At 40.7% G+C, this 12,801-nt stretch overlaps 1 protein-coding gene across 1 annotated transcript; it reads left to right on the top strand.

The window, feature by feature from the left end:
• Positions 1 to 4,993: 4,993 nt before the first annotated feature.
• PIGH (phosphatidylinositol glycan anchor biosynthesis class H) lies at positions 4,994 to 12,798 on the top strand. The gene is made up of 4 exons (XM_047862233.1): positions 4,994 to 5,247; positions 9,780 to 9,989; positions 10,696 to 10,779; positions 12,126 to 12,798. Exons 1-4 carry the CDS (start codon positions 5,068 to 5,070, stop codon positions 12,216 to 12,218), a joined length of 567 nt encoding a protein of 188 aa, XP_047718189.1. The 5' UTR covers positions 4,994 to 5,067; the 3' UTR covers positions 12,219 to 12,798.
• Positions 12,799 to 12,801: the final 3 nt, after the last annotated feature.

Below are 12,801 nucleotides of genomic sequence, written 5' to 3'. Positions count from 1 at the left end.
GCCCCACTAGATCACTGTTTTAACTAAGCTTTTCCACAAGCTTGTTTTATTCCACTTAAAAAACCTTTAGTGTACAACGACACAAGGTGTCTTGATGTTAAAAGGGGAGAGAAACCTTCCACATAAAAGCCAGGTGTTCCTCGACTTGAAAATATTAAGCGCTACTATCTTAGAATGCCACAAGATGGGGATATGACTCTATGAAAAGCAAAACAAAACAAATTCTTTCTGCTTTATCTGTTTCAATAGGCTTCTTTTTATATGCCTATTTTTTCTACTGTTGTTCTGCCTTACTTGAAATAATTACTCGCCATTTTCAGCGGATAGGAAAACAACAGTGTGATAATAAATAAATTATAGAATAACATGATGGAATGCTATGTAACTATTTTAAATGGTATTTATTTTTAAAAAAATCTGTAGAAAGGGGCACTTTGTGTGGCTTTGACTCAGGTCATGATCTCGTGGTTTGTGAGTTCGGGTCCCACATTGGGCTCTGCTGTCAGCACAGAGCCCACTTTGGATCCTCTGTCCCTCTCTCTCTCAGCCCCTCCCCCCTCTCTCTTTCTCTCAAAAATAAATTTAAAAAACTTCAAAATCTGTAGAAATATGGAAAATGTTTGCCAAACATTAATTTTTAATTACTGTTAAATTAATTAAACAAAGGAGCCATCAGGGTGTTTCTAATAGGTTAGCTGCCTCCCTAAGCAAACCAAAGCCTAAACCTGTCAGTGCCTCAAGGTTAAGAAATCCAAACCTAGGCACAACTAATCACAGAAAACAAGGCCACCTTAAGCTATAGCCAATCACATAATTCCCTGCTTTCCTTCCACCTCTTCTCTATAAAAGTCTTGCCCCTACCTCCCACCAAGTGGAGAGCTCCTAACTACTTCCCTTTTGACATTGCCTTATTCAAGTGGATTTTTGCTCAAACTTAAAATCTTAAATATGTCGGTTTATATTTTACCAGTACACACTTATGTTCACACTAGGACTACAATAATTTTTAAAAGTAATAACTAAGAGATGGAATGAGAGAGCAACATGTAACACTGAAAGGCTATTAGGATTGTGTGTAATATTTTTATTTCATTCAAAAACGTTTTGTATTATATCATCTTTTCAACAATATAAACATTAAAACAAGAGGATCTAAATGGTTGGGAAAATGAAGATTTACTTGTTTAGGTGGCAGGATTATGGATGTATTTTCTTTTATATAATTTTAATTTGATGTTGGGAAAATAATAAACATATCTTATTAAAAATGGACAGGTTGGGGGCATCTGGGTGGCTCAGTCAGTTAAGTGTCTGAGGCTGACTCTTGATTTCGGCTCAGGTTGCGGTTTGTGGGTTTGAGCCCTGCATGGGGCTGCCCCTCCTCCGCTTGTGTTCTCTCTCTCTCTCTCAAAAATAAATAAAACATTAAAAAATTAAAAAAAAAAAAAAGAGCAGCCTATCTTGACAAATACAGAGTCCAGATTTCTCAAGCTTCCTTTCTCTGCTTTCGCAATTCATTAGGGTATTAGTTGTGGTCCTGCAAAAAGATGTTAAACTTTCTCAGAGGAACTTGCCAATTGTTAAGTCGAAGTTCTTTTTGTCAGCTGCCCTTCCTTGCTGAGGCTAATGAATATTGTGAAGTCCAACATTTAGAGCTAAAACTATCACTTCTTGCTGTTTTTCTTTTTAAAGCTTTTCTTTCTTTCCTTCCTTCCTTTTCTTCCTTTTCTTTCTTCCTTCCTTCTTTCTTTTCTTTCTTTCTTTCTTTCTTTTTCTTTCCTTTCTTTCTCACTCTCTCTCTTTCTTTCTTTCTTTCTTCTTTCCCAGGTGGCATCTAACCAAATGGCAAATACTATACAGAGGTTTCAATTTCTACTGCGGTGTCAAATTGCGTAACAGTTAAGATGACACTGATCTGACAGAGCAAGGAGTTATAAAGATTTTGGGGGGCACCTGGGTGGCTCAGTTGGTTAACTGTCCAACTTCAGCTCAGGTTATGATTTCACGGTTTGTGAGTTTGGGCTGCCCTGCGTCGGGCTCCGTGGTGACAGCTCAGAGCCTGGAGCCTGCTTGGGATTCTGTGTCTCCCTTGCTCTCTGCCCCTCCCCCACTCACGCTCTGTCTCTGACTCTCAAAAATAAATTTAAAATGTTAAAAAAATTTTTTTTAAGATTTTGGAATTATATTATCACAATAATTATGCTTAATTTAATATTCAAAAAAGTACACTAGGTACCTTTTTTTCTATGACTCTACAGTTGTGAACATTCTGAACCTGCACAGGTTCTTTTTAGATGTTTTTTGTTTTTTTTTTTTTAATTTTTTTTTTTTTCAACGTTTATTTATTTTTGGGACAGAGAGAGACAGAGCATGAACGGGGGAGGGGCAGAGAGAGAGGGAGACACAGAATCGGAAACAGGCTCCAGGCTCTGAGCCATCAGCCCAGAGCCTGACGCGGGGCTCGAACTCACGGACCGCGAGATTGTGACCTGGCTGAAGTCGGACACTTAACCGACTGTGCCACCCAGGCGCCCCTAGATGTTTTTTTTTTTAATGTTTATTTATTCTTTTTTTTTAATTTTTATTATTATTATTATTTTTTAATGTTTATTTATTCTTGAGGGAGAGAGACAGAGTGTGAGTGGGGCAGGGGCAGAGAGAGAGGGAGACACAGAATCCAAAGCAGTCTCCAGGCTCTGAGCTGTCAGCACAGAGCCCCACGCAGGGCTCAAATTCAGGAGCCTTGAGATCATGACCTGAGCTGAAGTCAGCCGCTTAACCAGCTGAGCCACCCAGGCGCCCCTGAACCTACAAAGGTTCTTTTAACCTTTTTTGTGCCACATCACAATGTTTTAAAATGAATACAATATATAGGATTTTTTTAAAAAACAATTAAACAAACTGAATTAAAATACAGTCATCAAAAATTTTATTTATTTTGAGAGAGAGAGAGAGAGAGAACAAGCAGGGGAGGGGCAGAGAGAGAGGGAAAGAGAAAGAGAGAATCGCAAGCAGGCTCTGCACTATCAGTTCGAGATCATGACCTGAGCCAAAATCAAGAGTTGGACGCTTAACCCACTGAGCCGCCCAGCCACCTCAAAATATTTTTAAAATGTGTAAATAGTTGTATGTGTCTCTACTGACAGATCAAATAATAAGATCTAGAAGTGGATCCCATAATTACTACAATTTTGAAGTAATATTGGAGTATTTGAGTAATTGAGGAGTGGAAATGACATTTTGAGATAATTATTGTGAAATAAAAGTATTTGTGGTTTCTATGAGAGTGACAAAAATCACAAGTATTGTTAATACTAATTGCATTCATAACCAAAAGAAAAAAAAGTTAAATTTCAATCAGAAGTTAATGAAACCAACGATAAACCTCTGACTGTATCCATGGAGTTCAGGTTAAGAACTCTAGGACTGAAGGTTTCCCCAAAACATCGACAGTGTTTCTCTCAGTGGTGTAAATAATGGGTGGCTTAAGTTTTTCTTCTTTTCTGTATTTTTCCAAATTTCCACAATACGCAAAGTTCACTTTTATAATTATAAAAGACATGCACGTGTTATTTACAAAAATGAGAGGGGTGTATTGCTTGGTAAGATTTAGAGTATAGAAATAAAATTGGAAAAACAAAGCAATACTTGAAGAATATCCTTTAGAGGAAAAAATATAAACAAAATCCTGGATGAAGACAGAAAAACGGAACCTGGCTTTCATAAGAGAGACTTAAACCTGGTGAGACTGTTATGGCATTTATCTTTACAGACAAAGGGATCATCAATTCTTTAATACATGATGCAGCCTCAGGGCTGAAGCACCATAATTGTTTTAACAGGCCACAAGCCACTCTTGAGCCACATCCGAAGTTAAAAAAAGAAGAAGAAGAAGAAGAAGAAGAAAAAGAAAAAGAAAGAACACACAGGCCGCTGTTACTCATGAGTTTAGTAATTTATTATCCATACCTTCTACATCTTTCTTTCTTTTTTTTTAAAAAAAAATTTTTTTTTAACGTTTATTTATTTTTGAGACAGAGAGAGACAGCGCATGAATGGGGGAGGGGCAGAGAGAGGGAGACACAGAATCTGAAACAGGCTCCAGGCTCTGAGCCAACCCAGAGCCCGACGCGGGGCTCGAACTCACGGACCGCGAGATCGTGACCTGAGCTGAAGTCGGACGCTTAACCGACTGAGCCACCCAGGCGCCCCTACATCTTTCTTTCTTGTTACGGAGTCCCAGCCAAGCCTCATTTGTCTACTCAATGCTCCCCACTCAGTGGTTCGGAAGAGAGAAACTCCCAGGTCCTACAAGACCCTCTTGGACCTGAGCCCTGCCTCTACCTCCCCAACTTCCAAATGCATTCTCCATGTGGCAGCCTCTTGATTCTTCCAACAAGTCAACCTTGTTCCAGCCTCAGGGATTTTGCCTTTCCTGGTCCTCCAACCTGGCAAATTCCTCCTCCAGAGTTCTCCCAGACCAGTCCGGATCCTCATCTTGGCAGCTCCAGGGTCTTTCCTCCGAGAGATTTTCCTGACTGTCCTATTGCACGTCCCCAAGCCACCTCTGCCGGTCATATTACTTTAGCAGCACTCTTTGAAATTATTTACGTATTGTTTCTCTTACTAGGAAGGAAGGTACTTGAAGGCAGAGACTTTCAATATTCACCGCTGTACCCTTGGCGCCTAAAACTACCTGGCTCAGGAACGAATGAATGAGCGTATACCTGTGGATCGATTCCTTAGAGCGTACTCTGGCCTAGAAATAGAAATCAGTTTGCCGAGAGAAAGCGCATTAACAGCGGCTTTAATCGGCAGGCTGAGTTGGCCCAATGCAGTCTCTGCAGTAGACAATCACAAAACCCCGGCCCAACCTACAGGCGAATTACAAGCTCTGGATCCGCGCCACACCGCTCGTCCCGGAACCGCGGCTGCGCCGAGCGTGAGACGGGGCCGAACGGGGCGGGGCCGAAAGCCGCTCTCCGGAAGTGGGTCCAGAGCCGGCGAGAGTTACGCTGGCGGGCGGTCTAGAGCGGCGCGTCCCGGCCGGGAGGGAGCGAGCGAGACATGGAAGATGAGCAGAGCTTCTCGGATATCTGTGGCGGCCGCCTGGCCCTGCAGCGCCGCTACTACTCCCCGTCCTGCCGAGAGTTCTGCATCAGCTGCCCTCGGCTCTCGTTGCGCTCGCTCACCGCTGTCACCTGCACGGTGTGGCTAGCGGCCTACGGACTCTTCACTCTCTGCGAGGTAATGGCCTGTCGGCCCCTTCCCGAGGTCGGAGTCGGGGGCTCGGGTTTGGAAGGGTCTTTGGGGTCTTAGGGTCGAGCCTGGCCTTCCCGCCAGACCCTCCTGCTGTTGTGGGGTCGGAGGGCGGGAACTCACTGGTTCCGCTGCTGCACAGCTATTTTCTTTACGTTTAGTGGTTTGTACTCCTGTACTTTATCCCTCTCACGGGTCGTGCTCCGCTCTGCGGTTCCACCTAGCATACAAGTAGTCCTTGCACGACAGTCTAAAAGTTTAACTTTCATGTGCTGTACGTAGTACATGCTCGCAGTAATTCAGTTCCAAGAGTTGAGAGAACTATTAAGTGGATCGTCCTCATCCATCATTTCCACTCCTAGAGGAATCACTGTTAATAATACCTTAGGTCTTAGGGAAACTTGTCTTTGTCTCCACAATATGTATGTGTGAACACACACACACACACGTTGAGAGCCTGATAATTCTTCCTAATTTCTGTTTTTTAAGGCAATCTAACACCTCCCCCCCAGTCCCTTCCCCCAACTTCGAGTATTTTCTAAAGAATTACGAAGTTTCAGAGAGGAGTTGTTTCTGTGCTCACTTTCCAGACTCATTCCTACTTTCTGAGCCTCAGTTTTCACATGTCTAACATGGAATTGCTGTCTGCCATTCTAGCTTCACCGTATTGTGAGGGTCACATGCAGTAGCTTTGTGACAGCCCTCAAATAAAAGGAGTCACCTTAATTGCCCTTTTCAGGATGAGTTTAGTTTTAATTTCATATGTAGTGCCCTGAATTGAATATTTTATTCTAGGAGTGATTGACCAGAGCTAGGACTATTTATTTCTGTAATTTGGATATTTTCATTACTGCATTCATTGGCTTTTTTGCCACCAGAGTGTGGTAATTTGGCACAGGTATATGCAAAATTACGTTTGCTGTAATTTGTACCAAACTGTATCTAAAAGCTGGTTCTTAAGTCAGTTGAATTGGTTAAGTTGCAAGGACAGTCCTCCCTCCCCCTAAAAAGATTTAATTTATAATGTAGTTGAATTTTAATACTAGCCTGAATTCTGGCCATGTGCCCATGTGAGGTGAAGGGAACAGATATATATTAAATGCCCACTGATTGCCAGCTGCTTTCCTGAATGCCTAGTTTTAACCTTAGAAGAAAACCAAGGCTCAGAAAGAATAATAACTTACCCAAAGTCACAGAGCTAGCAAACAGCATACCTGGGGTTCAAACCCAGGGCTGACTCTGAAACCGTTTCTTTTTCACTATACTGTCTCCTCCGTGGAGAGGGCTTGCTTAAGCAAAATTTTTAAATAGAAGTCTTTTTTATGCCAACTCCTTTTTGTACTCTCATCCTGGTGTGTCCCACTTACCTCCATCACGTGCCCGGGGCTCAGTAACCTTATCTTCCTTGAAACTCTACTGCAACACTTCTTAAGGGCTCTGTGTACCAAAGTTTCTTACCTTTCCTTGTGTTCAAAACTGTTTGTCAGAGTAATGGATCTCAGGGGTGAGAAGAAGTCTGATGAAAGAATTCATAAAAACATGAGGCTTAATTTCAGCCCAAATAAATACTGAATTGTTAGAATTTCAGACAGAAAAATGAAGTATAAAGAATGCAGGTAGTAATGAAGTTTTGAGCAGGGATTACCTTATTAAAAAACTGATACGGATTAAATCCTCTAACATTTATTGTTCTTCATCCCTTCTTTCCTTCTTGTTTTTGAATTCACAGTTCTATTAAAATTGTGGGTTATTACCTTATTCCAGCCGGGAATACTTTTCCCCCTTCCTTTCCTCAACCAAATATATCTGTCAGTAACCATCACTTCTCTGCACCAATGAAATCCTTCCTTGGAGATCTTCATGGGATATCCTTGTGTGCTTTGATGTCTCTCTCTCACTCTCTTTTAATCCTTTCTTTGGCACAGTTTTCATAGTATTCTCCAAAAATATTTTATATGTATTAATTTTGCCTCTAATACATCTGTAAGGGCCAGGACTGAATTTTATTTCTCTGTATTCATCCATAATGCTTATTCAGTTAAGACTGTGAACCAGACATTGTACTAGATACTAGACATTTAATTAACTCAAAATAGATATTTCTGGATCACCAGAGACCCTGCACATAGATTTTTCTACCCTCCATTCATTAGTCAACAAGTAATTATTAGTACAGAGGTCGGCAAACTTTGTCTTTAAAAGGCCAAATAGAGGGGCTCCTGGGTGGCTCAGTCAGTTAAGTGTCCAACTTCGGCTCAGGTCATGATCTCACGGTCCACTGTCCATGGGTTCAAGCCCTGCATCAGGCTCTGCGCTCATGGCTTGGAGCCTGGAGCCTGCTTCAGATTCTGTGTCTCCCTCTCTCTCTGCCGCTCCCCTGCTCACACTCTCTCTCTCAAAATAATAAGTAAATATTTTTTTAAAAAAAGGCCAAATAGAAAATATTTTAGACTTTATAGGTCTCTGTCTCATAGTCATCTGTTTCTTTAACAGTTCTTTTAAAAGTGTAAAAATCATGCTTAGCTCAGGGTGGACCAAACAAAAATAGATCACGGGCCCAAACAGACTCCTGATCCAACACTTAACTATGTGTTAGGTAGAACGAAGTAGAAAAGTATTTTCAGAGAAAACCAAAGGCAGCCAGTAGTTAAAGCAATAAAAACATATTTTATTCACTATTGCAGTAGGAGAAAAGAGATCTCAGTGTAGAATTGGGCTCAGTTCTGAATACAGCAAGGACAAGTGGGAATTTATAGCCAAGGAGCACAGTGGGGGTCAATGGATGGAAAATGGCTAAAGAGAAACATCAAAGGTGAAGGGAGATTCTGGCTAAATTGACATGATTCTTGCTAAAGGCAGGTGAGGGTCATCAGATTCTTGGTACAGCCTGTTGGGTAGTGCAGGCCCAATAAGGATGGACACCGAGGTTGAGGGTTTAGAAGAGCTTGACTAGAGTTAGGTCAAAGAAGGCATCATGTCAGTCATAAAGAATAAGACACTTCGCCTTCCGTCGGTTAAGTGTCTGACTTTGGTTCAGGTCATGATCTCCTGGTTTGTGAGTTCAAGCTCCACATTGGGTGCTGTGCTGACAACAGGGAGCCTGCTTGGAATTCTTGCTCTCTTCTCTTTCTCTGCTCCTCCCGTGCTCATGCTTTCTTTCTCTCTCAAAATAAACTTAAAAAAAAAAAAGATAAGATACTTCTTGCCTTAAGGAATGACAGTAAATTACTGAATCTCTTTTGAGAGATCAGTGATTTTTTTTCTCTGTGCCATCCTCCTAAATAATAGCTTTTTTGGGGAAAAAAAATAATGGCACATGAAAAAACATACATCAATTGAAAAACACATTCAACTTCAAAAGGCTGTAAATGTGGGTTTTTTTTTAATTTATTTTTTTTAACGTTTATTTTTGAGACAGAGAGAGACAGAGCATGAACGGGGGAGGATCAGAGAGAGAGGGAGACACAGAATCTGAAACAGGCTCCAGGCTCTGAGCTGTCAGCACACAGCCCGACGCGGGGCTCGAACTCACGGACCACGAGATCATGACCTGAGCCGAAGTCGGACACTTAACCGACTGAGCCACCCAGGCGCCCCTGTAAATGTGTTTTAGAATCAAAGCAATAAATACCATTTTTGAGCCCGTAACACATAAGTTAGTCATTTCAGCTACTCAGTCACAACCCAAAAGAACTAAAAGAGTCCTAAATGATACAATCTTTATTATTTAACAAAACAAGAAGTCAGGAGGTAGGAGGGCTCTAGAAGGCATAAGAGGCTTAGTTGATTTTGATTCTTTTCATATTCCTGCTCTTCCACCCTTGGTCTACTCTACTTGTCCTCAGCCTGGCTTTCTGCATTTGTCTACAGTCTGGCAGAGTAGTAGTAGCCCCATAGTAGTTCCAGGCATCAAAACTTTTAAGAGGAAGGGACCTTCTCTTCCTTAGATCTCTTTTTAAGACGGACTTCATTTTCCAGAAGCCTCTCCAGAAGACTAGCCAGAGTTGTGTCATGTGCTCATTTCTAATGCAGTCATTGGCAGAACAAATAGGAACCAATCACGATTCACCCCCAAGTTCTATTAGGAAGGAGGAGGGGGGCTGTTGAGTACTATCTGCTACCCTGTGCTAAGCATCTTACTATGAACTGTCTGGTTTTGCACTGTATATTCTGCTGATGGAGCATGAGAGAAAATGGTCTGAATCCTTAAGTTTCAGTTTTGGAGAAAAATCTCTGAGAGTGGTGCGATGGTAGATACTGTTTTGATGGAGGTTCTCCTCCAAGACCTATCCATTTACTGCCTGGATATATTTCATCATCTGCTTTCCCAGCACACAGCACTACAGAGCTGAAATAAAAGTGATTTCCTCTTCCTCCGTGCATGTTCTTCTCATCTGTTCAACTCACAGCAGAATACAGACTTTTTTTGGCATTGCCTAGAGGGGACCTGTTAAACAGCAGAGATCTGTGCGGGAGGATCACTTGGTAATCTTATCGCCTGTGTCTGGCTCTCTCTTCAGAACAGCATAATCCTCTCTGCTGCCATCTTCATCACCCTCTTAGGCCTGCTTGGTTACCTGCATTTTGTCAAGATTGATCAGGAGACGCTGTTAATCATAGATTCCCTTGGTATCCAGATGACCTCATCTTATGCTTCAGGCAAAGAAAGCACTACCTTCATTGAGATGGGCAAGGTGAAGGATGTTATCATCAATGAAGGTATTTACATGGTAAGTAGTTGAGTAGTATTACAGGTTTCTCCCATGGCCTTTGCCTGGATCTAAATGAGTCTTAATACCTAAAGTGTTTGGTGTCACAGAATTAAACTTGAAGACTCTGGGGGCGCCTGGGTGGCTCAGTTGGTTGGGCGGCCGACTTCGGCTCAGGTCATGATCTCGCAGTCCGTGAGTTCGAGCCCTGCGTCGGGCTCTGTGCTGACAGCTCAGAGCCTGGAGCCTGTTTCAGATTCTGTGTCTCCCTCTCTCTGACCCTCCCCCATTCATGCTGTCTCTGTCTCAAAAATAAACGTTAAAAAAAATAAATAAAATAAATAAATAAATAAACTTGAAGACTCTGTTCCAGTATTGTAGTGTTTCCTTTATGGCTAGCATGTCTATAAACCTTGAAAGTGAAATTTATACTGAAAAGGTACATTCCTTTATTTTTAGAGATATAATAAGTTTTCATAGATAGGGAGTCAGCATTTCAAGTTTATTTTTTAGCCTGATTTCAAAATCATCTCTGGTTGTTGTTGCTGGTGCTGTTTTGTCATTTTCATCTAAAGAATGAGAATATACTCCCTCACTTCAAAAGTGATCAAGTGTTCTACTACGTAGAGATAACCATTTATAAAAAAGTTTTTAGCCTTCCCTTGAAGAAAAAGAAAACAAAATGAGTTTCACTTAGATTTCTGCTATTTGGTTTATTTTCTTGCAGCAGAAGGTGATTTACTACCTCTGCATTTTATTGAAGGATCCGGTGGAACCACATGGGATATCCCAAGTAGTACCTGTCTTCCAGGTGAGCACAGAACACTTGTCTAAAGTTTCTTCAAAAAATCCGTTACCTTTCCCTGCTCTCTGCATATCCATTGCTACTTATATTCGGTAGGAATGTCAACTTTTGTTGTCAAGAACGTTTGAGGATACGTGACAGCTACTTTTAGTGAGAGTTAGGATTTTAGTTATTTCAAAAGTTTCTTTCTGAAGCAGATACAGGCTTTCAGAAATACTATGAATGTATACAAATTTTAGAGAAAAAATATATAGCAATTTCTGCCCACAAATCACCATTCATCTACTGTGTTAGGCTGTCAATATATGCTTTTACATAGATGTCATTGATCTACACATACTGCTGTATACTTTTTGTGTCTTGCTTTTTAAATCTAATATACATATTTTCATGCATCTGCAGAGGCCATTATACTATTTTAAATGGTTACATTATCATGTTGACTAAGTTTATTTAGCCACCCTACTGCAAGGTTTTGAAATCATCTCCAGGTTATTTTTTGTCTTGCTCTTACAAAATTTTCTCATACAAACATGATTATAGTAAATTACTTTGTAAGTATATAAAATATTTATGTATATAGTTAACTGTCTTACTGCCCTTTTTCACAAAAAATTTAAGGCTGCTAAGTGAAAATTCTTTTGCGTTACAGTTCAGAATTATCTTGTTAAAGCTTATGAACAGTATCATAGATTTTTACAGTTTGAGATTTGGCTCCAGAGATTGGACAACTTTACCATACTTTGAGAATTTGTACTTGTTTTTCATAGTCTTGGCTAACAGTGGATTTAGTTACTTGTTTACTTTAGTATGTAGGTAAAGGAATTTAAAGTTACTAAATTGCTCTTTAAATGACAAAGATACTTTTCATATTTCCTTGTATTACCTATCAGTATTTCCTCTTATTTAAAACTGTCCATCTCCTCTATTAATCAAGTAGAATCTAGATATTGATTATGCATTTGTAACAATTTATATTATTTTGGGTAACAAATTTTCATTAAATACGCTTTCCACATATATTTTTCCCATTCTGTGACTTTTCTGTTAATTTTGGTTGTATTGCATTTCACTGTACAAAATATTTTAATATTTACATATTAAATTGCCTTTCTTGCCCTTGAGGACTGTTTCACAGCTGTGAATTTCCCAAGAGGGTCTGTCCTTGTTATTCCTTTTGCTTTCTTAGCCAGTAGGGTGCCATCTGGCCTGAGCTTCTGCTTCTCTGGGCTCACACCTGAGCCCTTTAGACCCCTGATGTGCTGAGAGGTTGAGGTTGCACATGGATGCAGCACCAGTACGCGCTCTCTTACGTTCATCTTGACTCTGCATTTCTCCCCTTTGGAATTCAGAGTGCCAAGCCCCGCCTGGACTGCTTGATTGAAGTGTACAGGAGCTGCCAGGAGGTCCTGGCACACCAGAAAGCCACATCAGCAAGTCCATGAGTCCCAGCATTCAGAAGGCCAGTATTGTCTTCCATGGGAGATGACTCCTAAGCCATAGTGGCTGGTTTATTTTCTGTATTCTAAACCATCGGGTGGACACAGTCCTAGGAACCAGTATGGATGCAGTGGATCTCAGAGCCATAGAGCAGGTGACTGGAAACCTAACTCATTGTGTGATGTTGAGCAAAGTCCTTCTGTGTATTGTAGTGATCCGCTTGTAAGGTTTTGCCTACTTTACCAACTACGGGGAGACCTTAAGAAAAGACATGTCAAAAGTAATGTTAACAAAGAGCACTTTGTGAAATTCCTAAACACATTCAGGTTTACTTTTTGTAGAATTTCTGGAGCAAGACCATGGGAAACTGACATCAGCTATCTTAAGAAACATAATTTCCAACTACATAGTACCCCTGTATAAAAGTTAAGAAAAAAAAAAGTCAAGCCGTTCAGGTACTGGTGAGTAGGAAGAAATGTCCTACAAAAGACTAGTCTCTGTTCACCCAGCTCCTTTGTTCTGTACAGGGTTAATTTATGATGACTCTCTTAATAAACCTATCTCCTTCCAAAACATACACAATAATTG

Source organism: Prionailurus viverrinus, chromosome B3, assembly GCF_022837055.1.
Source record: "Prionailurus viverrinus isolate Anna chromosome B3, UM_Priviv_1.0, whole genome shotgun sequence".
In the NCBI taxonomy this organism is placed as follows: Eukaryota; Metazoa; Chordata; class Mammalia; order Carnivora; family Felidae; genus Prionailurus; species Prionailurus viverrinus.
This window is presented reverse-complemented; position numbering and strand designations above follow the sequence as displayed.